The sequence below is a fragment of the Choloepus didactylus genome, chromosome 1 (assembly GCF_015220235.1).
Source record: "Choloepus didactylus isolate mChoDid1 chromosome 1, mChoDid1.pri, whole genome shotgun sequence".
NCBI lineage: Eukaryota > Metazoa > Chordata > Mammalia > Pilosa > Megalonychidae > Choloepus > Choloepus didactylus.
Window position 1 is genome coordinate 227,184,552 of NC_051307.1, and position 27,330 is coordinate 227,211,881.

Consider the following 27,330-nt stretch of genomic DNA (forward strand, 5'->3'; position numbering starts at 1 on the left):
AGAATCACACAAACCCCATGCTACAAATTTCCTTCCTCCTTTTTTTTTTTTTTTTTTTTAAACTGCTCCAATTACTTCTCTATCTCACTTTTGTCTGTTTCCTCCCTGGCTTGTTGACCCTCTGAATATTTCCTCTAATGGCTTATTCAGCCATTCATCGATTTTTGGATCTTCTCTGAATATTAGGCTAAAATTCCTTTATATAGCTGACCTTTTAAAGTCTGAGTTATTAACAGAATGACATTGTATTCTTGGGGCTTGAGGGAGTGGGAGTCCAACCCTTTTTAGAGGCTTTTGTGGCAGCCCTTTTTTTTTCAAAGTCTGGGGTGATGTTGGGGAGATTACCTTTTTGGCCCCACCCTTCTTAAACATCGGGGTGCCACCCAGACTCTGCCTCTTCGGGGTAAAGGCTCTACCTAACAGTGGGGTGGCAGCCAGGCTTTTCCCATTCCCCTGGGAATGTGCTCCACCCTCTGGGTCCTGAGGCGGCAAAACTTTTCTAGAGCATTGAGGCGAAGGCCCACCCTCAACCCCCAGGGCAAACTCACCCTTTTCATGCATGTGGGCCACTCCACTCTCCCAGCCTGAGACCACTTGACTTCAGACCTCAACTTTCATCGTTCTTTGGGGATATGGGTACAGCCAATTTTATTTTAGGTGGATGCAGTCTCTCTCTTTCTCTCATAGCCGCCCTCTTTCCCATTTCCCTTTCTTCTCCCAAGAAAGGGATATTTACATAAACCAGATTTTAAGAATCAAGTTAATTGTTATTCAGCTAGCCTTGCTAGGCTTTTTATTAATGATTCTTACCTTCCTTTCTTTAAGAGCCTTTAGAAACAGAAACTTTTGGAAATCTCTCCATTTTTTTTTTTTTTTTTTTTAACTTTTGGTGGGTTGTAATTACTGGAGCAGTCAGCATTAACTGGCTCTCCAATTGCCTGGGGGCATAGACTGCTTCCATAGACCTCAGGCTTTAATGGTTCCCGCCCCAGTGGGGGAGGGGAAACCATAAGGTGGGGGAATGCTTATCCCAGGTTTTAGTTTCTTTTTTCCCTGCAGCCACCACATGGCACAGTTCAATTCTGCCTTGGAAAAAGGTTTATTTTTATTAACATGACACACGAGGTCAGCACAAAGCCAACTCTTATCTGCCTTATATTTTGGCCAGAATATATTTGGCAGCAAAATGCCTTTTTTTTTTTTTTTTTTTGTCTAAACATAACAATAATATTTGATCATTTTCTTTTACCCTTTCCCTTGGTCCAATTACTTTTAGCCCAATGTTTTAACATGTTTCCCAATGGATTATTTAGAGGAATGTTCCCCGGGGACCCTAAAGGTACCCCCTTCCCTTTATTCCCAGCCGGCTGACTGCCTCTATTCCCCATTCTGAGTCTTGCCTGAGCATCTTTCCCTTAGGATCAGCTCTAGGCTCATCAGAATGTTCCCATTCTGAGTCTTGTTTGGGCATCTTTCCCTCAGGATCAGCCCCAGACTTTCAGAATGCTTTAACCACCAAGGTAATATAATATTTCTTTCCTTACCTTGGTCCGTGCACGGAGTTGCCTGGTTAACCAGAGGCAGGCCTTTTCTTTTCCCCCTTTTCTCATCCACAACCGGCAGATCCAAGCATCTGGTCTCGGGCCCTTTAGCTGCCGGAGATGGGCCCCCAATGGCGGAGTCCGAGACCGCTCAATCAGCGGGGCGCGCCTTCCCTTTGTCCACCTCGGGGGTCCCCCTCCGAAGCTTTGGATCCCGGACGAGCCCCCAAGTTGTCGGAAATAAAGTGGTACCTGTAAGGGAATAAACGCTCTCTCGGTTCTGGAGGAGAAAAGAATTTATTTACAATCTTGCAAGATAGGGCGTCCAGCCAAACACATGGAAGGCTGGCGTGCCAGAGGAAGAGAATGGCGATGTTTAAATCTCCTACTCCTAATTCGCAAGTCCCTCCCCTGTTTCCCCATTGACTGGGTACTACAGAGGTTACAGCCTATCCGAGAACACTAACTAATTCATCTTTTGAGATTTTAATTTGTACAGCCAATCCCAGAGAGCCAACTAGCTCATTATTGAGATTTTGAACTGATTAGCCAATGCCCCCCCAAATTTTTATTTTTCTGCTGTGAGTTCCCACCTCTGATACTACCTCATGTCTCTTTACATCAGGCAGATTCTCTCTTCTCTTTGTCTGGGGCTTGTTTAAACTGGTTTTGCCTCCATTTCCCTTATTCCATGCTGTCTCTATGTGAAAACGAAACTTATTCCTTTCTTACAGCTCCCATCTCTCTCCAAAAGCCAAAATTCTTAAAAGTATGTACAAAGCTCTAAATTAGTGGTTCACCTTTACCACTCTGTCCTCATCTCCTACTCTTCTGTTGGGGAGGTCAACACATGCAAAGTTCCTAAGGCAGGAGCACGCCTGGTACCTTCTGGGAGCAGCAAGGAGGCCAGGGTAGCTAGATGGTGAGCAAGGAACAGAAACTTAGCAATAAATTCACTTCAATATGTTTTTATTTTTAAACCATATAAATATGTACTAAATTCAAAAGAAAAGAAATGACATCTTATTTGCTCAGAAATTTCCCTAGAAGGAGACCATTTATAAATGTAAAGGAGCAATCCACATGTCAAATAATAGCATATCAATTAAATAAAAATTTTAGCCTATTTAAGATTGTTTTGATTTTATAAATTTCTTATACAACCTGGTTGACCTTTTTTTCATGATTAAAGATATTTTCTAGTATAGTTTCATGATGGAATATCTCCATCCTTCAGGTCTTTTTAGTTTTCCTTTTCTGAGCCTTCTTCAAGTCTTTTTGCTTTCTTCTTTTTTGTTTTAGTAAGGAGTGATGATCACATTCATTCTGTTGAAGAAATCAGTGATAATTTCAACAATAGGGATGATTTAAGACCAAGACAAAAATTAATCAAGTCAGTAAGTTTGAATTTGTTGAGTATATATCTGCATAACCTTTAAAACATTAATATATACTTTTATTCAGGCTTATTAGGTAATCAACCATAAAGAGAAGTGTGTACTATTTTTTTACTTTTTTTTTGTTAGAGAAGTTGTGAGTTTACAGAAAAATCATGCAAAAAATACTGAGTTCCTAAATATCCCTCTATTGTTAACAGTAGTGTGGTACATTTGTTACAATTCTTGAAAGAACATTTTTATAATTGTACTATTAACTATAATCCATCATTTACAATAGGGTTAACTGTTTGGGGTGTTTAGTTCTATGTATTTTTTTTAAATTTTTATTCTATTACCATATATACAACCTAACAATTCCCCTTTTAATCACATTCAGATATGTATCTCAGTGCTGTTAATTATGTTCACAATGTTGTGCTACCATCACCACCATCCATTACCGAAACTTTACAATCAACCCAAATAGAAATTCTGTACAATTTAAGCATTAACTTCCCACTCCCTACTCCTTCTCAGCCCTGGCATCTTATATTCTAGATTCTAACTCTAAGAGTTTGTGTATTCTAATAATTTCAAAACAGTGAGATCATACAATATTTGCCTTTTTTGTGTCTGCTTATTTCATTCAACAAGATGTTTTCAAGGTTCATCCATGTAGTCTCATGCATCAGAACCTCATTCCTGTTTATGGCTGAATAATATTCAATTGCATGTGTTTACCATATTTCATTTATCCATTCATTGGTTGATGGATACTTGGATTGCCTCCATCTTTTGGATATTGTTTATTATTCACAAATAATGCTGCCATGAACGTGGGCGTGTATTCTGGTTTGCTTATGCTGCCTTTTTGCAAAATACCAGAAATGGATTGGCTTTTATAAACAGGATTTATTTGGTTACACAGTTACAGTATTAAGGCCATAAAGTGTCCAAGGTAAGTCATCAACAATCAATTGGGTACCTTCACTGGAGGATGGCCGGTGGTGTCCAGAAAACCTCTGTTAGCTGAGAAGGCATGTGGCTGGCGACTGCTCCAAAGTTCTGGTTTCCAAATGGCTTTCTCCCACGACGTTCCTCTCTAGGCTTCTGCTTGCTCCTGAGTTGTGTTCTCCAAAATGTTTCTGTAAGCTGCAGCTCCTCCAAAATGTCACTCTCAGTTGCTCTGATGTCCTTCTGTCTGTGAATTCCTTTATACACTCCAGTGATCCAATTAACACCCTCCCTGAATGGGTGGGGTAACACCTCCATGGAAATTATCCAATCAAATGTTTCACTCACAGTTGATTGAGTCACATCTCCGTGGAAACAATCAAAGAATTCCAATCTAATCAACACTAAATACATCTGCTCCCACAAGATTGCATTAAAGAATATGGCTTTTTCTGGGGGATATAATATATACAAACCAGCATAGTGTGCAGATATGCTTTCAAATCTTTGGGGTGTATACGTAGAAGTGGGATTGCTGGAGATATATACTATTTTGCATGGGTTGAAATAGCTTTCTCTTCCTCTCTGATTTTGTTATTCTAAATTAGCTTTATGTTGGAACACCCTGCAGTCTCTTGTTCCCTGAAACACATTCTGGAAAGTGACTTTATCTTGCTGTAACTTTATTTGCCAAAATCCAGCCATTGCTAGTATTAATTTGTCACATGAACTTAGGCAGAAAATTCTTTGTTTCAGTTTTCCCTCCTGGTAAAATGAAATTGGCAAGATGTCATGATGATTTTAACTTATACATCATAACTTATACTTACATGTAATACATAATTTGTATCATAACATATTTATTAATGTTTTAATAGAGATTTAGCCCTTTCTTCATGGTATTCAGGAGTTGTGGTTTACAAAATATAGTCAATAGACAAATGTTAAGCTATGACAAAGCTTTTACCTTTCTTGGAAAATTATGAAAAAATGAGGATCATGTGGCGGAGCTCTTAAAAAGTTCGATATATTCAGTTTAAACAATTTATCTTCATTCTGAAATTGGGGTCTTCAAGTTGGTAAGATGGGTGTCAAGAGAATCTTCTTTTATGTGATGATGATGATGGCCGATGAGAGTTATTTTGAATTTCATTTTATTGGTTTGTAAAATTCATTCTTTTACTAGAAAAATAAAGAAAGAAAAAATACTAAATACTTTGGCTAATTGTGCAAGCTTCAGAATAATTCAAGTCTGAAATCCCCATGATATCTGTATCATATGATGGCCATGCTCATCAATGGCATGTTATTATGGTGTTAGGATAATGTTAGGCCAGGGAAGATTCAAATCCGTCCTTGGTTAAACTACCCCTTAATTTGTAGAATAACGTCAAAACAAGGCAAATAAAACTTTGCTATGAACGAAGGCTTTGAAATCTCAACCTCTAGGGCAAAACTCTGGGAAGCCTAAAAGTAGTTAGCACAGAAGAACTCATTTACCTAAATTGACTAGTTTGAATTATCTACAGCAGAGTCAGGTAAACTGAGACCCATGGGCTGAGAATGGTTTTCACATTTCAAAGGGCTGGAAAAATCAAAAGAAGAATATTTTGTGACACTGGAAACTATATGAAATTCAAATTTCAGTGTTCCTAAATAGTTTTATTGGAACATAGCCATGCTCATTCATTTACATATTGTCAAGGGCTGCTTTCATGCTATAGTGGCAGAGTTGAGTAGTTACAACAGAGCTTAAAATATTTACTATCTGGTCCTTTGGAGTAAAAGCTTGCCAATCCCTGATCTACAAATAAAGCTGGCCAAGACCTTGCATTGCCTATTCCCTTAAATCTAAACCTTAGCTGAAAATAGCCTTTGAAAAAAGATGCAAAGCCATACCCTTCAACACTAGAAGACATGGATCCAGAAACAGAGAATGTTTACCTGAAAGCCTGGTATGAGCTGGTTTAGAAATGGTCCACTTCAAGTTTTCACAGCCAGACCTGGCAGTTTCAAGGAAAAGCTAAGAGAGAAAAACAGATGGCCTCATAGGAGGATGGACCAAGAAGAGAAAGCCACAGTAATTTGCTGAGTTTTTTTTTTAATTTTTATCCTTTTGAAAGCTCAACCCTTATGAAATGTAGTCCAGGGTTCTGAAATTGAACCAATCTAGACCAAGATTTATCTTCCTTTAAGACTTCTCCCCTTGATTGACACTTATCCCTGAAATCAAAGGAGAATGGAGGAAAAGAACTAAGACGAATACACTTTCTAGAATTCAATGTTAATCAATGAAAATTGGTGACATTCTTTATATATCAGGCCACGTCTTTTGTTTCTGACCTGTTTTTGTTTTGTTTTCTTCTCTCTTTCCCTCCCCAATACACACAAAGGTGATTTTAAAGGACGTAGACTCACTTCTCTACGTGGATACTGATGTTCTCTTTCTGAGACCTGTCGATGATATCTGGAAGCTTCTGAGGCAGTTTAATTCCACCCAGCTTGCAGCCATGGCCCCTGAGCATGAGATCCCCAAGATTGGCTGGTACAGCCGCTTTGCCCGTCACCCCTTCTATGGTGCTGCTGGAGTTAATTCAGGAGTCATGTTAATGAATTTAACACGCATTAGAAGTACCCAGTTCAAGGTAAGGAAATACTTTAAAATTCCTTGTTTAAAAATCTGGACTTTGTCTTTTCAACAGAGATATTCATAGAGAAATGGTGGCCTGTAGGTGAGGATGGGAGGAGCCAGGGGAGAGAAAAGTATTTGGAAAATTATAGAATATTTACTTGTTCAGGAAAAGCCATGGTGTCTATGGAATTTAAAGCTTCAGCAGAGTTACCATTCAGGAATATCATGTTACATTTCTGAATTCCATAATGTTTGAACTCCATGCATGTCTAAGGCTTCAAAAAATCATGGAAAATGTCTAGGAATTATCCTAGGGATATATTTATATAAATATACAGAGATATTTGTACAAGGATATCCATTGCCTCATCTTTTATCCATGCAAAGAACTGGAAAGGGCCTAAATGAACATCAATAGAGAACTGGTTAAAAAAGTTTTTTTTCTCCCTATTAAAAGGAGTTAGGGTGAAGTATAAGTGGTGATAAATAAGATCTCTAAAAAATATTAAGTGAAAAAATTAAATTGCAGCACAACATAATACTATAGAGTGTGATCCCTTTCATGCATAAGAAATCTCTAGAAGAATGCCTATTAGACTGTTAATTGTGGATACTTTGAGAGAAAATGGGAATAGGAATTGTAGGAAGATGGAAGAAAATGATTTTTGCTTTGTCATTTTATCTCTGTGTGTGCTGTTTGAATTTTTACTCTGTGAGCACGTTGTTTTTATTTTTTAAATATATAATTATTGAAGACAAAGAAGGGCTCTTTTCCCTTAAGTTACCTTAATTCAGCTATCTATGTTTTGTTCCTTCACTTCAGAGACTAGAATTAAGCATAAGAAAGAGTTTTAATTTCTGGCACGGTTTCCTGAATAGAAACCATTGGCCCAGCTACCAGCTCCTGCTCCATTGAATGTCCTTGTGTACATCTGGCAATACTCTAAATCACCAGCCTTCATTTTGCTTTGTCCTATGTCCTGAAGCTAGCAGGATGCCTCCTGTATTTGCTTTCATTTCCCTGGGAGAAGGAACCAGTCCCCCTGCATTATTTCATAAAGGGCAAGATATATTTGCTTTGCCTCAGCTGCTCTCATGGATTTCTCTTTTCCAGAATAGCATGATACCAACAGGCTTGGCTTGGAAGGACATGTTGTACCCTCTCTATCAGAAGTACAAGAATGCCATCACATGGGGAGACCAGGATTTATTAAATATTATTTTTTATTTCAACCCAGGTAGGTTCTCTTTGGAGAATGCCATTTGTGTAGGCATTCGTCCACCTCGACCTCAAAAAGCACTTTCCAGGAGAGGCTCTGTGTTGACTAGCCTTGGACAGTGCACAGGGCGGGCTGTGTTCTGCTTTTCATCCACCCCTCTGGGTATCTGACAGAGGCATGTCCTCCCGGTGCTGACACAAAAGGCTAAATGTTAAAACCTCCAAAAATGCGCTCCGTTTTCAGAGAGTATCTTTTAAGTTTGGCTGCACCATTCCTCTGAGAAGTAGAGTGAAAATTAATTTGAGGCACACAACTAAATGAAAATATTATAATCTAAGTATCAGACCCTCCACAGCCTAAACAATTCCTGAATTCACAGGATCTTTAGAGTTAAGTGATTACTCAATCAGGGTTAAAAGAGCCTAGAATAAAGACTCAGACAACTCAATTCCTTTTTCTTTTCATTGGAGGCAAAAGAAATTCTTCTTATGCTGTTAAGTCAAAGACTTTTTGGGGAGGGGAAAGAGAGAGAAGAAAAGTTCTGACCTTTATTTTTATATTGCCACCTAAGGCTAATGAAATCTTCTTCTTCTTCTTCCTCTTCCTCTTCCTCTTCCCACTCCTCCTCCTCTTCTTCTTCTTCTTCCTTTGCTAATACCTAACTAAATGTCATTAAAATCAAAACCATGCTTTCTCCTTGAGAAAGATCTTTAGATTAAAGAAAATAAAATATCTCAACATACCCAGGACTTGTCTTACACTTTAAAAATTCTGAAGTAGAGACTCATATTTATAGACTTCTGCCTCTGATTGTGTGTCACCCTTGAAGCACCTACCATGTACTTTTTTTAAAAAAACAAATCTCTGGAATAAAACTCTGAAATAAGCTCCGGTGTCTTTGGATTAAAAAGGATTGAATCCCAGAAAAGAAGGAAAGCTGGTTGATTTGGAGTTTCTGTGAAGATTCCCAGTACTAATTCATTAGAAGAGAATGGCTTGGCCATGCACTTTTTGCATATTTTAATCCATTTCACTCTGATAGTAACAGAGAATTTAAAGTCTGCACCTCCTCCTTTTTCTTCCTAAACATATTTCATCTTTCTTCTAGGTTTAGGTATATGGATTAGGATTCTTGGTTACAAATTAAAGATCCCCTGAGTTACTCTAAGCAAAAAGGATACTTTTTTTTTTTCTTAAGTAAATAGGCGTCTCATGGAAGCCAAGGGTTGGAAGGCAGTCCGGCTCAGAAGGAAAGGTAAAGCAATGAGGAACGTGGGCCAACTCTCTCCCATTGAGACCATTTATTCCTCTCTCTTTCTGTGCTCCTCAGGCTGCAAATCAAAGTACCAAGGTTTCATGCTAAAGTTCAAGCTACATGGAAAGACTTAACTTCATCGCAATTCCAAATTCCCAGGGGGGAAAATCAGATGCTTCCAGCAGGTGTCCACTAGGCTGGGACCATGGAGCTAAGGAATAATGGCCAACATTTATTATTTACTAAGTCCCTGGTGCTGTTCTAAGCCTTATCATATTTAGTCCTCACAACCAACTTGAGAATATAATCCCCATTTGACAGATAAAGATACCAAAGGAAAGAGGTAATTTGTGGGCACAGCTAGGGAATGTCAAGCAGGTGTTTGAACTCAGACCATTCCAAATCTGGCCTCTTGTATTTGTGGAAAAGGAGAAGTTCCCAGAGAGCGGGGACCCTAGAAAGCCTGGCAGATAGCCTAAAAGGTATTGGTCTGCTGCATTACTTCTTTCCTACAAATACCCCATTTTCCTCTCTGTTGTCTAGTTAGAACCATCTGATGTAATCCCCCATATTGAAGATTCCCACAGTTGCCTCCCCAGAAATCCTCTTAGCTTGTTGCAAATTATTTGAGAATGTGATCAATGAGTAAATAATACTCAAAGGCAGCCTTAAGCAGCTTTATAATTAGACATGAGACCCCTTGTCTTTAATTGGGGCTGAAAACCAGCTGAGTTTAATGGCTTCTGCACTCAGTCTTAGATCCAGATGTGTGTTGAGTACCAGGATATAGTAAAATAATTCTGAATTTGTTCAAAATCCTGGTTCCGATAAGTATCAAGTGAATCACCAAGTTTTCCGGCTTTAGATCAGGGAGTGTTAGATAACGCCTTGATTGTTCTTTGTGTGACCTGCATTTGATCTTCCTGTTTCATACTTTTTCCCAGGTTCTTTATTAAACCTGAGCTCTTTGAACTGAAATCCAGTAATATCAGTCATATTTAAAGATTTATCTTTGTTTCTGTTGATTATGAGCAATTTCTATATGCCAGAACAAACTATATTTGAAAAACAGACTTGTAACCTTTATTCATGGAAAGAAAGGAGCAAGCGAATATTGACCTCAGCATAAGAGATAAGCATGCTTATTGTTATGATTCTTTGGGTTGCCATGGGTGAAGCAATGCACATAAAACCTGTAGCATATGTCTGGAATGTTATTATGACTGTAGCCGCCTGTAGCTGATAACATCACTTTTTCAAATGTGTTTAAAAGTCATTAGCTAAAATATGTTTTAAAACTCTTGCTATAATTAGATCTTGTAAATGCCTGTGGGTGGGTAATTGCAGTGCTGGGTAAAGGACTGAGTCTGGAGGAGATAGCTAAAGCCTGTGGGGGGATATGCAGGTAACCCATCCCATGGATATTTTCTGACAGGTGAGCCAAGGCAGCTTCTTCAAGGGGAAGTTTGCACTCACGTCTTGACAGGTGAGTTTGAATCAATGGCAGAGTTCCATAGAGAGGAAGCAAATCTGGCAAGCGCCAAAGGAGAACCCTAGGTGGAAAGATGAGTTTGTTTCCTGCACTTGGTTGCAGGTATTTTAAGGATCCCAGAATGGTCTCATGAACATATGGATCAGGTAAAGCCAGATATCTTGAGAACTAGCTCTGTGGGAATCTGCTAGGGAGCAAAGTTGATTTCTTCATCCCTCGGAGGCCTCAAAGACGTAGTCATCTTTGCTTTCCTCCATACCTATCTGTTTCCATTCTGTCTCTCAGCCACTGTCCTCTGCACTTGGCCAACATGACTACCAGACCAAGTCAGCACTATCTTACTAGTCTATAACCCGTAATGATGGATTCCCTATGTTTCCTAATTCAAATTCTAGAGAAAAAAAAAGAGAGAGAGAGAGATTGGTCAAATCCAACCTACACTATAAATTGACTCTCTTTGGATTGGGAAGCTACCCTGATCCGGTCATCAGTGGCTAGAGGGGCAAGGTCACATGGCACAAGCATGGCCACCTAGGTCTGCCCCTTCTTCAGGGGCAAGTTCTAGAAAACTGGGCTGTGGGTGGGGAAGGAAATGAAGTCAGCCAGGTATAGATGTCAAGGCCAGGAATCACAGCAAAGTAGAAGCAGTAGGGTTCTGCCCGAGGGAAGAGAGAAGAGCTGAAAGGCACATGGTATAAACATGTAGATTGTTTATATGTAGAGTTGAGTGTGGTTTACCTGGGGCCACAGGGAGCAGGACACACAGTCAAAAAGGTTTTCTTGCCCTTGCCTCAGAAATCGACAGACCTCTTCAATGGCAATGTCAGGGCCTGGTTCTCATCCTTCCTGGGATTAGTGGAGTCCTGCCCTCGAGTAAGCAGCCAATTTCTCTACACCAAAGTGCATGCAGCAACTGACAATGAGTGTGCTGTGGGGTGGGCAGGTCCAGTGATCTGGTATTAGGACTTTTCTAGGATACCAGTAATAAATCATTGTTTGAGAAGTCTGGGGACTTTATGAGTTCTGACATAAAGTGCAAGAGAAAGAATGGTGATTGTAGGCTCCTTGTGAAGGGATATGTTGGGGTTCTCCAGAAAAACAGAACCAACAGGATTTTTGTATACACACATACACACTGAATATATACACACACACATACACGCACACATATAAGATTTATTTTAAGGAATTGATTCATGTGATTGATTCTGGGGGCTGGCAAATCTGAAGTCTGTAGGGCAGGCTAGAAATTCAGATAAGAGTGATGTTGAAATGTTGAATCAGAATTTCTTCTTGGAGCCCTCAATTCTTTGCTTTCAAGGACTCCAACTGATTCGATGAAACCCAACCATATTGCTGAGGGAAATCTCCTTTACTAAAAGTCAACTGATTGAAATACCTCCACAGTAATATCTAGGCCAGTATTTGATCAAACAACTGGACACCATAATTTAGCCAAGTTGACATGTAAAATTAACTGTCACAGAGGGGGTTGTGTCTATCTTATCCCTGTATCTCTCACAGTACGTAGCTTAGTGTCTTAAATGGAATTAGTCTTCAGAATTATTGGTTGACTGAATGAATGGAATTAGGAGAAGGGAGTGATAGGGTGAAGTTAAAAGGCAGAGAAAGAGACTATAGCAAGGAAAATGAGAGCAAAGAGAAGGAGGGAGAGAAAGGACAGGTAGAAAGCAATAGAACACCAAAAGATGCATATGGCAGAGGGAAGTATAAGGTTTCATTCATTCAGCAGATATTTATTAAAACCTACTGTGTACCAGCACAGGGCTAGGTGCTGGAGATAAGGCAGCAGACAAGATAAAGTCCCCGTTTCCCAAAACCCACCTTCTACTGGAAGTACACTCCCAAAGAACAATAACTGGTTGTTCACAATAACCACAAATTGTGATCATTGCTAAGAAGGAAATAAATGAGGGGTTGAGAAAGTGAATATCTGGGCTGGAAGGATAGGTGAGCATCTTTAGGTTATGCAGTCAGGGAAGTCTGGGACGAATTAATTGCCCTTTTCTGGGGTCAGGTGCATTCTGGGAAAAGAAAGGAAGGAATTCTGAGAAAGCTTATTTCCAGAATGGGTCATTAAAAAAACAAAAACAAACAAGTAAACAAAAAACTATTGAATCACAAACAGCCTCTTTTCTGTTGAGAGTAGCAGGCCTGTTTCACCATGATCAGGCATGAACTACCCCATAATCCCAGTAGTATGAAATGATCAGAAATGTAAAGGGCAATCAATTCACATAGTACTTGGCAAGTAGTTAGGGGGCTCTGGAAATAAATGCAGACTTCTGAAGGGATGGCTAAGGGATTTCAGACCTGTAAGTAATCAGTTGATGAGCTTCTTTATCTATGTAAAATTGAGAGAAAAATAGCAAAGACCCAGGGTTTGGAGATAGGTTGGCTTGAAAACTATTTTAAGATAAATTACAGTGGATTGAGGATTTGGAATTTTTAAACCATTCACTGTCTACTGTCTCAGCCATGGGAAAATCAACCTGAACATTTCTGCATACTATCTTTTTTAAACATCAGGTTTTGACAGCCCTGATAATCTTGCTTAAAATAGATCCACTTCAGGACAGGTATTGATCATGTGCCAAATAACCACCATTAGTCAACTCTACATGTATATTAGCTACGTTACAGAGGTTTTTCCTCCTCAGCCAACCTACTCCACAATGCTAGCTTTAATCCCCCATTACTAAAATGGAGATTTCAGTGTCCCGATGCCAGGAGCTGCCCCATTTACTGCCTTTACCTCTGATTTTATGAGATAACCCATCTTCTTTCAAAAGAAATTTGTTTTGTTTTGTTTTTTTCTGGCTTAACAAGCTAGAATTAAACTGGGTTACTTGCAACCTAATAGAGGTTTGTGTTTCTTGTATATTTTAGGCCGAAGTGGTATATTTATATGACCACGTTTCCACTGTTATCTTCCCCCTTTGAAGGAACTGCCTCTGCCCCAGCAAAACTAAGATGGCATATCTTTTTTGAAACACACTCTGATTTCCAAACCTTTCTCCATGATCAGTCTGTTTTCTCTTCCTTGAATGCTTTTCATTTCTGTGTTTCTGTCAAAATTCTCCCTTTACTATCAAGCCTGAGTTCAAATCAAACTTGACTGAGACTTCCTCTCCTCTCACCACCTTTCTTCTTTCTGCAAATCCAGATAAAATGTGGTATTTGTTCATTTTGACAGCACTTTGTACTATCTTTCTAACAAGAGTATAAATTCTTTGAGGGCAGGAGCAACAGCTTATCATCCAGTGACACCAGTGTCTGCAATCATGGTGAATGAATACTTGTTTCAATTATGTGCTTATTGTGTTTTGCTTTTCTTGCTCTGGAAGATTCTGAAGGAGAGTGTAGAGATGTGAATTGAATTCTCTTGAATCCAATTTCATATTTGAAGTTCAACTGTTGGGGTTCTTAGATGGTCTTTAGGGAATCTATAAACCTCTGAACTTGTAAGCAAATGTTCTTTATATATACCCAGCTGCATTTTTCCAAAGATAGGGTCTAAGGCTTTCATTACATTCTCAGAGAGATCTGTGACCCATAAAAGGCTAAGAATGACTGGCCACCTGCATGTCTAGAAACAATTGGAATAAAACATTATCGCAAGCATATTATGTGTCAGCTACTATGCTCGACTTGTTCAATTTAAGTTATCTTGGTTAATCCCTCCAGCAACCTAATGCAATAGTTCTTGTTATAACAATGATAATAATTATTATAGCTTACATTTATTGTTTGCTTTCTACATGTCAGGCACTGTTCTAAGCATTTATGTGAAGTCATTTAATACCCCCCCCAAGCCCTATTGAATAGGTAATCAGATGATAAAACTGAGGCACAGAAAAATTACATAATTTGCCTCGGTTCACTCAAACAGTGGCAGAGTTCTGTATTCAAACCCAGTGAGGTGACTCCTGAGCTTTCTCTATTAGGCCACAGCTAACATGTGGTAAAGCTAGGATTCAAACCTGGGTAATTTGGCTTCTCTGTCCTGCTTCTAAACTGATGTCAAGTGCTTCAGTAACTCACCAAGGTTACAGAGTTAAGTAAGTGGTAGAGGCCAAATTTGAAACTACTACTGTCTGATTCCAAAGCCCATGCTTTTTCTACTTTGCCTTCTGCTTTAGAGTGTACCTCACTGGGCTTGATACCCTGAGGAAGCCACAAAGAGAAAAAAAAGACGTTTCCTGCTGTGGTGGAGTCCTAAACTACTTAGGAAGAGGCAAAGACATTCATCACCAAACCACAAACTCCATCAAATCAGGGACTGGAGACTCCCTTTATTGGTTCTGTGTACAGTGTATGTAGCAGGCACTTAATAAATATTTTTTGATTCAGTAAATCAGTGCTTCTACAAAAACAGAGATGGGTTCTAGGACAATTCATTTGGCAGGGAACCTTAGCAGGGGCTTAGCTTAGGTAGGGACTGCAAACACAGATGCCCGGGTGGGCATCATAGATGAGCCACATGACCCACTGGGTGACCAAAGGAAGCAAGGGAGCTGTGGTGTGCTAGGCACCATTCAAGAGCACTTTCAGATATTTTTATTTACTTAATCCTTACATCCGTCTTGTTAGATACCTATAATTGCACTCTCGCTTTTTCAGATGAGGGACCTAAAGTGTAGAGAGGTCACGTAGGTAAAAAATAGAGGAGTTGGAATCAAATCTAGGTGGTGTGACTTCAGGGTGGCCGCTGCCCCACCTTGTGTGTGGACTAAGTGTGTGCAAGGGTAGAGGCAGACATGAGCTATGGAAACATCGTGGTGGAATGGAGTTTTTCAGTATAAAGGAAAAACTGAAAAGTGCATTGTGAACAATGAGGAATTGGGTAGAGGGCGCCTGGATGTCACTGTGGCCTCTGAAGGCCCAAAGCATAGAAACATTGTACCCAGTCTGCCAAAGGGGCTGTGTGAGGGTATCATCATCCTTTACGTTCCGTCTGGAAGCTCTCTGTAAGTAATCTCTAAGCAGTGCTCCTTTGCATGAGCAGCAGATACTATTACCCTCCAAGAAAGCACTTTTTGAAGTTGCTTTTCCAGTAGTGGTCATTGATTTGCTCTAGCCCTCTCTCCAGGCATTTCTCATGATCAATGACACACATTTGCTGATAGCTGTGATCCCTAATTCTTCTAATCCCAATTTTAAAGGAATCAAGCTGGAGAACCAGGAAATGGGGTGGGGCGGGGTGGGGTGGGGCAGATAATGAATTTATTGCTTATTTTACAATTCTAGCTACCAAGTGTCTTAGTTTGCCAGGGCTGCTGAAACAAACACCATAGACTGGTTGGCTTGAACAACAGGAAGTTTTTGTCTCACAGTTTTGGAGGCTAGAAGCCCAAAATCAATGCTTTCTCTGAAGTCCATAGGAAGTAAAGTCTAGGGGTAGCTTGCTGGCAATCCATAATTCAGTCTCTGCCTCCAGCATGTAGCAATCTCTTTCCTTCTGTCTCTTACTGCTGTGTCCAAATTTCCTCTGCTTATAAGGACTCCAGTCATATTGGATTAAGGCCCACCCTGATTCATTTTGGCTTCACCTTAATGAATAGCATCTTCAGAGATCCTGTTTACAAATGAGTTCCCATTGGCAGGACTGGGGGCTCACACTTGAATGTGACTTTGTGGGGGACATGATTCAATCTGTGACACTACAGGGGAACTTTCTGAGCCCATTAGGATTAGAACAGGGTTTCTCAACCTTGGCATGACTGACAAAATACTTTGTTGTGGGGAGCTGTACTGTGTATTCTAGGATAATTATAGTCCCTCTGGTCTCTACCCACTAGATGCCGTGCCTTCCCCTACACGTGACAACCAGAAGCACCACCAGACATTGCCAAATGTCCCCTGGGGGCAAAATTGCCTCTGGTTAAGATCCCCTGGATACAAGCTAGAAGCGCTTACAAGTACACATGTGTACATATTCACTGACCATGTATATGGTCGTTTTGGCATAGGATATTTTTGTTTGTTTGTTTGTTTTACCTTTGGGTTTTTTCCCTTTACTGTTTTAAGTTTTTTTGTTTTTTCTTCGCTGTTTGTTTTTAATTCAAAGAGGAATCTTTGCGTCAAGCTTGACTCATATTTTTCAGTTCTGTCCATTTCATGAAAACTTTCCAAAGAGTTGATTATAATAATAACTACTAATACTATTAAGCACCATTGTGTGCTTGGCACTCTGCTAAGCATTTTACACATTTTTCATTTAATCATCAAAATAAGAGGAAGGTCCTGTTATTCCCACGTTATAGACAAGGAAACTGAAGCATAGGGAAGCTAAGTCATTGGACCTAAGTTTCACTGTTTTGTGTGAGAGAGCTGGAAATCAGACCCTAATTTTCCTTCTTGTCCTTGATGCTAAACTCCCCTTCCAGAACTGGACAAAATTTATAACATCATTCATATGTGTGCCCCTTCAATTTCTGATCTCATTAGTTTGACTAATGTTGTGAAAGTTGATCTATGGATCACAATCATTCTCCTATGCATTTACAGTGTGTGCAGTGTCCAGTTTATGGAACTGTTAGTTTAATTGCCAGATGTGCAAGTGAGAGCTGGCACTCACTGTGGACATACATCTTTCTCTTGTCACCACCAGAGTGTCTCTATGTGTTCCCCTGCCATTGGAACTATCGTCCTGATCACTGCATGTATGGAAGCAACTGCAAAGAGGCCGAACGTGAAGGTGTGTCTGTTCTACATGGGAACCGAGGTGTCTACCACGACGATAAGCAGCCAACTTTCAAAGCACTCTACGAAGCAATACGGGATGTAAGTGTGTTCTTGTCACCTTTAGGTGGACACATGCTTATTAGCATGAAGCAGTGTGGGGGCTTTGGTCACCAGTCCTTTTGGAGACCAAATGATTCCCCCAAAGCATTGAGTTTTACCAGTTTTCCCCAACTTCAGTTACTCTATTTTCACTATATCCTCTCTTCACTTAATATTTCCAAATAATTCACTCTTTTTTTTTTTCAAATTAAATAAATTTACTTAAGGAGGAAATTTCATATCAAAAAGGGAAATCTTATGCCATTTGCCATAATAGAGGGTAACAAGTAAGGGTAAAGACAATACAATAAAAATAAAATATTATTCAGTTCAAGCTAAATATATTGCATGGTTGCCAGCTCCAACCTGTTGTGCAACCAGGTGTCAAGATGTTCAATTAGGACAATGAGCCAAACGGAGAGTAACAATCAAGACTTCATTCACATACTGTAGTAGTGCAAGCAAGAGGTAGAATGTGTCTGGCCTGGGGGAAGGAGGTTAATTTGTTGATGAGCAACTCCCCGGAGAAAACTGCAATGCACTCTCTGTGCACCAAGTCTTGGGTGAGGAGGGAAGCTTCCCTCCATGAGACCAGAAAGGCAAAGCCTTGTACTTGCCTGTGGTTGGGTCTGAGATCATAAATAGGATATTGACGTGGAGCCAGATTCCTTGCAACTGAGGCCTACACTGATTCCTTTAACAAGCTCGATTATCAAGTGTTCAAGAGGAGTTAAAGACATATTAGAACTATCTTCTTGCAGCCTACGGGAAGGTTGAAAGGACCTTTCTTTGTGGTTCACCGACTAAAACCATGTCAAGTCTTGCTTGCTAGCACCTTGCAACCCACAGTTTGGGAAGCACAGCATTCCACATGACCTTTTACCCTGAGATTGCTAGGTGAAAACCAACAATGGTTATTTTCAGGGATGACCGTTTTGAAACAGTAATTCTAAGACACAGAGCAGAGGTCAGCAAACTGGGGCAAATCTGGCCTGATGCCTGTTTCTGTCTGACATGTGGGCTAAAAATGGTTTTTGCATTTTTAAATAGTTAAAATTAGAAGAAGAAGAATATTTCGTGACATGAGAATATTTTATGAAATTCAAATTTCAGTATCCACAAATAAACTCTTAACTGGGACATAACCATGCTCGTTCATTTTCATATTGCCTATGGCTGCTTTAGCTCTACAATAGCAGAGTTTAGTTGCAATGAGATGGGCCCACAGAAGTCTAAAATACTGACTCTCCCATCCTTAACAGAAACAGTTTGTCGGCCCCTTACATAGTGTTTGTAGACTTCATTAGAGATTCTTTTCTTAAGGATGAGAAAACTCTCAGAGTTTCTTGAATGGGCTTTGGTGTGTGTGGCAGGGGGCGAAGCCCATGACATTGCTACGCATTTTTGGGTGTATGAAAGTGTGCATTTTGCTAGGGAGAGTCCCAGAGAATTCCAACTCTGAAACGCTCAGTTCTCTTCTGTGCAGAGGAAGAGTTTAGTATGCATATAAGCTAACACCTCTTTCTTCTCTCCTGTATTTCCTGCTGTTTGGTTTTCAAAGGCCAGGCAATTTAATTATGTAGCAAGTTTATTCTGTACTTAGTGATATCATCACATTCAGATATTCAAGCACTGACTCCAGGGGCAAACCCATTCAGGAGTACAAGTGGAAGTTAAATAAGGATGCCAGCAGTTTTATGCACTGCAGAGCCGCTCTCAGATTTCTTTTGTGATCTGTCAGCTCTGGTTGGGAATTGAACAATTGTGGTTCTTTTTTCCCCCCCAATGCACACACACATAAATGCACAGAAAGCACCAAAGTAAAAACCAAGGGAGGCACTAATGATTCAGCTCCCTAGTCCAGTCACGGGTCATCTACCAGGCTCAAGGCTGGAGGCAGACGAATGGCTCTGCCTGCTGAGGGGTGTGTACCTAATTGCCCATCTTCAGCAACATCTTTGGCACATCTGGCAAGTGGTTCTCAGATGCCTGGACTTGACGTTACTTTTCAAGGGAAATACAGTCAATCCCTACTGCCCTGAGCTTTCTGATCACAGAGCACATGGCCATCAATGTGACCACAGCTTGATTGTTCCTTTCCTACCAAGATCTGTTTTGTATATACTTTGCATGCTGAGAGTACACCTTTTTCCAGTGACACCAAAGATTGATCATATAACAGACACCAGGAAGGACGCGAAATAACCAGCCTTAGCATACGTTTTCAGCATCCCCATCCTTTCTTTTCACTTGTGGCTCTGGAGTTACAACTTGTTTGTTTTCTGGGGGACCAGAAAGAGAGCCAAATAACTGTTTCATGAGTGATCCTGCCTAGCACACTTAATGATGCTCTGCACTTGAGCCTAAGCATTTTCTTTGGGCATTTTGATCAAAAATATCACTCACCCACCCCCAAATGTGAGTAAATATAGACAGACCCCGTATAAGGGATATATTTCCCACCCGTGAACAATGCTGTGCACCAAAGTGTGGCAGGGTCAGAGCACGGTTTCAGGAATGTTCAGACCTGGCTTTAAATCCCAATTACATCATATTCTGGTAATTAACTGGTTATTAACTCTGGGCCCTTAATGTTCTGGGCCTCAGTTTCCTCGTCTGTGAAATGGGGATAATAATATTATCCACCTCATAAAAGAGATTGTGAGAATTCAACATGATCGTGGTCTTTAAACTTTTAGTGCAGCGCCTTTCATACAGCTGTGCCCAATAATTAGCTGTTTTGATGAGAACAATTTTCACTTACTCACTTTTCCTCACTCGCTCTCTCTCTTCCTGTCTTTCTGCTGATGAATGTTTTCTCTCTCACTATCTTTATTTTTTCTTCTCTCTTCATTTTTCTCTGAAAATATTCTCTCTCCTCCCCTAATCTATCTTTCCACCCCTACCTCCCCTACTCCACCATTCCATCACTGTCTCTCATGCACTCACATACCCTAACTGTATCCCTAACCCTAGCCCTGTGGATGTATGTGTTTGTGTAGAGCGACAATGCAGTCTTCTCCCACCATACCCAAGGTAAGTCATCTATCAGATGGACTTCTTTTGGTAATTCTTTCAAAGTCATTTGTGATGCACCTATTTTATGTCAGGAGCAACCTTAAATTCTAGGAAGTCAGAAGTTAACCAGACTGACAAAGCTCAGGTTCTCATGAGCATGAATTTCTGGTGGGAGAAGCCAGACAGTACTCATGTAAACAAAGAAATGAAGATCATATCAGATAGTTTTGAAAGGTGTAAGAAAGCAACCATAGCACTCCAAGAGAGTGGTGGGGAGGAGAGGAGTGTTACATTAGCTAGGGGGAGGCCTCTGCAAGCTTGAGACTTGGTCAGATGGGAGCAGGTATGAGGAAATTTGGGGGAAATCCTGCTGAACAGAAGCAGTAGCCAGGGGAAAGTCCTGGGTGCAGGGATGAATTTGGTGTGCAGGGACAAGGAAGAGGCCACAGTGACTGGAATGGGAGGTCGGGGGAGAGAAGAAGAGGTGAGAGTGGAGGTTTCAAGGTCATGTAGAGCCTTTAGAACAAGGGGAGAGTTTGAATTTTATCCTAATTGCAATGGAGAGTCCCTATGGGAGAGTGATATGCTCTGATTTATGCTTCTAAAATATCACCCTGACAACTCAGTGGGGATGGTGCATGCGTGAAGACTCCAGGTCTGTTCATGAGACTGACTGCAGCCGTCCAGGTGAGAGACGGGAAGATGGGAAGAAGTGGCCATGTTCAGGACCAAAAATGTACAGCACTCACAGATGGATTGAGGGGTGTGAGAGGAAGAGAGGGATCAAGCAAGACTCCAAGGTTTTTTACCCATTCTGTCCTGTTCACTCGGGATCGAGTGGTAAAGAGATAGTCAGGTCGGGCCTCAAGAGGTTTATAGATAGTCTACATTCTGCTATGGAAGAAAAAGTGGACTGGGACAAACCTGGTATGGGACAGAAACTTCCTGCAATAGGTAATGTGTAATCTCCTTCTGGAAAGAGATTAGCATTTCTGATAAGCATGCTAAGCAATATTTCTGTTGAACTTTAAAGGGATTAAGACTTGTTCCAGGAAACCAGACACCCACCCACTCTGCTGGTTGTCAAGCAAGAGTCTACTGACCTTTAACCATTCTTTTCTTCCTTTTCTCTCCCCTAGTCTTTGTTATAAAATGTCCTTGCCAAGAATGAATCTTTGACTTGCCCTACTAGAGGCCTTTTCCTTTGTAATAAGATTGTAATAGAACTGACACATGCTCAAAATTAAATGATCTGAAAGATTTATTTTGGAAAATACTGCTCATGAACACATTCTTTGGGAAAACAGGAGAATTAAAGCAACATCACCACCACAAAAGCCCAATATTAAGTGGAAAAGACAACCACCGATATTTGGTACCTGAATTTTTAAAATAAAAGTTCCTTGCTAAAGGAGAGGCTAGGCCTCCCTATAATTGTGCCTAAGAGCCTCCTCCCGAATGCCTCTTTGTTGCTCAGATGTGGCCCTCTCTCTCTAGCTAAGCCAACTTGAAAGGTGAAATCACTGCCCTCCCCCCTACGAGGGATCAGACACCCAGGGGAGTGAATCTCCCTGGCAACGTGGAATATGACTCCCGGGGAGGAATGTAGACCTGGCATTGTGGGATGGAGAACATCTTCTTGACCAAAAGAGGGAAGTGAAAGGAAATGAAATAAGCTTCAGTGGCAGAGAGATTCCAAAAGGAACCGAAAGGTCCCTCTGGTGGGCACTCTTACGCACAATATAGACAACCCATTTTAGGTCCTAATGAATTGGAATAGCTAACAGTGACTACCTGAAACTATCAAACTACAACCCAAAACCCATGAATCTTGAAGTCGATTGTATAAAAATGTAGCTTATGAGGGGTGACAATGTGATTGGGAAACCCATATGGACCACATTCCCCTATGTCCAGTGTATGGATGGATGAGTAGAAAAATGGGGGCAAAAAAAAAGAGGCACTCAGTGTTCTTTTTTTCTTCAACTGTTCTTTTTCACTTTAATTTTTAGTCTTATTATTTTTGTGTGTGTGGTAATGAAAATGTTCAAAAATTAATTTTGGTGATGAACACACGACTATATAATGGTACTGTGAACAACTGAATGTATGCTTTGTATGACTGCATGGTATGTGAATATACCTCAATTAAAAAAAAAAAGAATGAATGTAAAAAAAAAGAAAAAAGCTCCTTGCTAATAAATTTCACTAGTAATTGCTAAACTCTGGATTTCATGAAATTATCCTAGACATACCCTTAACTTGCTTCCTTAAGATTGCTACAAAGGTTTTGAAAAAAATAGGAAGACTTTAGTATTTTGTTGTAGCAGATTTCAGGTATCTACATGAGTCTTGGTTTTACCCAACAAGAATGTGCTAGGTACAGAATATGCTGGCCTTAGAAATGTACTTTGTCTTTAGATTTTTAAGAGCTTTAAGGGCCCAAACAAATCATCTTTTTTTTTTTCTTTTTTTCTTTTCCTTACACTTTAAGAAACTGAGGCCCAGAGAGGTTAAATGATTGCCTGGGATTGTACAACCAACTCATGATTTGAGCCTAGGTCCCCAAGGTCCTTTTTACTATGTGTAAGAACATACAAAACCCGTGACTGCATCGTTACAGTAATTCCCGTTTCATTTCTCTATTTTAGGTTATTTACATTTTAATTGGCATTTCAGTGATGAAAATAAACTTTTTCTTTTTTTTTTTTTTTTAATCATCTTTCAGTTTCCCTTTCAAGACAATCTCTTTCAATCCATGTATTACCCTCTTCAGCTGAAGTTTTTGGAGACTGTGCATACTTTATGTGGACGAATCCCACAAGTTTTTCTGAAGCAGATTGAGAAAACAATGAGAAGAGTTTATGAGAAACACGTCATCATCCATGTGGGCTCCAATTAGATGCACTGAATGTTTCTTATTTTCTTCCATTCTATTTTTGGATTGCGGGCAAAGTCAATTAGGCATCTCATGATCAAGGAAATATTACTCTTTAAGCTGCCTGTATCTTTTTTGTTTGAATAGTTAATGGTGCTCCATGACTGTTGAGTTTAAACCTTGTTAAATTTTGCGAAATTAGTTCCCCCAAAAGGGAATATGTTTTTCTTCAGTTTTTTCTAAAATACTATTTATCTCTTTGGGTTTTTTTTTTTTTTAATTATTACTCATATAACATTGTTCAAACAGTATAAACTAGGTGAAAAGGAACATTTGTGAGCATTCCAGTTACTGTCTACAACCATTCAAATCTAAGACCATATAACAACTAACTTGTTTTATTTCTCTAGCATTGCTGAGGCTCTGTCTATGCAATTAACCCCCACCTTTTGTTATAAAAGTAATACATCCTTGTTGTAAAAAACAAACTTTCAGAAAATATATGTCAGTGAGCCAAAATCAAGATTAGATGGCCCATGGTCCTACCAACCAGTGGAAAAGATAATCTTAATGTGGTCTTTTCTAGCCTTTTTTTTTTTTTCCTATTCCTGTATTTATTTGCTTATTGTCTTTTCCATTAAAGCACAGATCTAAGACAGGTAGTCTGAGCAAAAGCTGGCCCTTATGCTGAGGTTTTTATGTGGGAGATTAGAGTTAGACAAGATGAAAATGATGTTTACAGTCCTCTATTTATAGTAGGTCTAGGGGAACCACTCAGATTTCAGTTCATTGGGGAGTTTTAGGATGAAGCATATCTGGAGATGTTTCTCAAGAAAAATTGTTAAATTTGTTGAAGACTAAACCATAAGAAATCTCTATGCAACAGTATATAGTTTCTGAAAGTAAATTCAGTAATTGTGTTAAACCCAAGGGGTCTGTTTAGCAAAGAGATGTGATTTTGTGTTTGCCAACAGAAAAAAAACATTTTATGTTTTAAAGCATCAGTAGATATGGCCATCGTTCTTTTTTTAAACTCTTGAGCAATAAGTGGAAATCAAAAGCCAACTTCAAATTTAATGTCTATCAAATGAAGAATTCAGTTGATTCCATTGGCAAGAAAATTCAACTTCCTACCAACTTTGGAAAGGTCTCTTTAAATTTCTTTTCTCAAGGGTTACCTAGGTGTTAGCCAAGGAACTCGGCAGGTCTTATCTCCTAGCTACAGTAGAAGTAGTTCTATGTTCTATTCCCTAAAGGAATCTTGATTTAATCCCTGGTTGCTCATGTAGTTGGTATCAGCATAAGGACATCTCAAATGGCTTGTGCATAAATAATCTCCTTGATGTTTGCAACAGCCTAGCAAAATTAGTAGGGCATGTGTCATTCCCATTGCATAAATAAGGAACTTGTAACATACAAAAAATGGCCCCAATATACCCAATATAATTTTTCTATAGGACACACAGGTTTGTATAATATGCATCCCATTTTATAGAGAAATTTTTGGAAATAAAAATATTAAGTACTTTTCATCGTATATAAAAAGCCATCTAAAAGTGTGAAATGAAAAATTTTATTTCATTAATGTAAATATGGTATCCTGTATATCAGAGTCCATTAGGATATCATAGGTTCTATATCAGCAGAAAAAAAGGATACCCTGAAAAAGTATATGAAAATGTCATCACTACAAAGAAATGTATAGATATCAATGGATATGGGTATGCAGCACCATTTTGGTAGTAACAGATTTAAATCTAAAATGTTAGTATAATAATCCTCACTTTCCTTTTGATCAGCTGGGTGGTCTGTGGTTTGTTATTTTTGTTAAGAAAATGACCGTAATGATGTGAAGCTCTTATCTTTGCTGTTGTCTTATATGTTCCTCATTGCACCACTAGAACTAACAATATTATTTTATATCTTTGGGTGCTAGGCCTTCCATCCTTATAATGGGCACATAGGATAGGGGGCTTTTTTTTTTATGACACTCAAATTATTATTATAAATAAGGTTATTACCATAAGACGTGATATTGAAAATGTCATTTTGAGGAGCAAAATGTTCTCTGATTGATGAGTTCTGTTACTTGTTCACTATAGAATAATCCTTAATACTATGAAGTCCATTGCAACCAGGATTGTTATATTTTTCAAGAAATATAGAATTACCAACTAGTAGGTTGAGAAAAAAAGAATGATCAAAAGACCATCCTGAATCAATTGCTTCCTCACCAGCCAGGGATAAAATATTTCTTAGGAAAAGGGATAGACCATATAATCATAAATATTCCCATGACTTTTCTATAGGTTTTTTTTGTTCTAGGAAAGTTTTGTACCAATTATTGAACTATATGCCTGGGAATACTTACGTATGTCGCTTAAAAGATTCTAGTGCATATTTTTCACTCATCATATATAGACCAAGAACAAATGCCTTTTCTGGCAACTACTTAAGTGAAGGCTAGCAGAACAGTTTCTCTATAGTTATAATTTGTGGAGATTCTTTTGGAGTTAATTGTCATTTCAATTTTAGAAACCTGTTACAAAAATGACAGATGCTTAATAGTGTTATAGAACAACCTGAACTGCACATCCTAACTGGTAAAAGCTCATTCAGTAATACTGCAATGATAGGAGGCATTTTTGGATTGTCTTTTGGATGGGGGCGAGGGGAGGACGGGGCAATGTACCGTATATACCCACAAATAGGTTTAGTGCAAGAAACAGGAAGTGAACATTATTTCCTGACTTCCATTCCTGTTTTCTTTCCACTTGTTCAGCATGGCCGTAAAATCCACAAATGTCACTCAGATTTGTTAGTGGGTCACAGGCCTAAAGAAGTTTCTTTCCTTCCTTTTTCGTGTCCCACCAGAAACTATGTTGTAAAGGCTTAAGGTATGGCAAAGCCTTTTCTTTCATGAGAGCCAGGTTTACCCACAACTCTTAACGTTTGGTGCTAGCCTGAATATTCAGGTGAGGGTTTCCAGTAGACGTCAATGATGGAACTCTAGAACATTCTAGAATGAATTCATTCTAGATGAATCATGAGAATGTGAAATCTTGTGTGATTTTCTGCCTTTGAACTCCTTTGCTGTATCCTGAAGTTTTAGGTGAGTTTGTGGAAAATGTAGGACAAATTGCACTTCTTCCAATCCCCAGTGCCTGAAAGTGTTGATTATTTTCTATAGCTAGGATGTTACCATGAGGCAGCATTTTCTCCAACTTTGATAATTCCCAGCACACTGCTAATCAGCATGTTTGAAATATGGAGCCACAAATTTTAATTCAGTGGACTTCTAAAACATGCAGTCTGTGGTCTGAAGTTTACCAAAGGTTGTCACCCATGCCATATTGAAAAAAGCGTGGGGCTGGTTCTCTTCTCTCCTCCTGCCCTGTCCTGTCCTCTGCTCTCCTCTCTCTCTTCTCTTCTTCTTTCTTTTAAAATTCTATTTAATGCATATAACTATTGCATTGGAGAGTAAAAGAACACTTTCTAATGGCAAAATGTGACTATTTTTATCTGTATCGAGATTGAGGCTTTCAGTAGCAGGGTCACCAAAAATGTGGACAATATTTTCTTGCTGATTTTTTTCCAATTTAAATTTCTGACATCATGACTTATGTTGAAAATCCCAATATTTAAAAGATTAACTGGCTATAAAATTGATTTGTTTCCCTTCAACTTCCAAAATGACAATTTAGCATTTCAGTTATAATGTCACAAGCTTTACCATTTATTTAAAATAATCTGTTTCACATTCAGTGCTTCCATTGCAAATTGCTGTGAATTTTACTGAATTTATCTTGAAAATGGGCATTTATATAGACTCATAGAGATTTGATTGTATTTCTCCTTGCAGTTATGGTGTTGGTAAGCAACAAAACAAAACAAAGCTTACAAAACCTTATTATTCATAGTCGCAAAATGATGATCCAATAATGGAATAATCACTTCAGCCCACTCTGAAAATAGGGCAAGATTCATATAAATTTAGATTTATGTGTAAATGTTGCCTGATATTTATGCATAAAGGATACTTGCCTGTTTGATAAACCAAAATGAATATGATTTCATGATTGAATTCAGAAATATGTTGAATTCCATGGGAGCAGAAATCATAATATTCTCATTTAATAAAATAGTAGACAACA

The 27,330-nt window shown here is 39.2% G+C and overlaps 1 protein-coding gene across 1 annotated transcript in view; it reads left to right on the top strand.

Moving 5' to 3' along the window:
• GXYLT2 (glucoside xylosyltransferase 2) overlaps positions 1–23,428 on the top strand; it is a 98,079-nt gene extending 74,651 nt beyond the window's left edge. The window contains 4 exon segments of the mRNA XM_037829268.1: positions 6,268–6,519; positions 7,621–7,744; positions 17,108–17,280; positions 23,027–23,428. Coding sequence (XP_037685196.1) covers positions 6,268–6,519; positions 7,621–7,744; positions 17,108–17,280; positions 23,027–23,200 — 723 coding nt within the window. The 3' untranslated portion in view covers positions 23,201–23,428.
• The last annotated feature ends 3,902 nt before the right edge of the window (positions 23,429–27,330 follow it).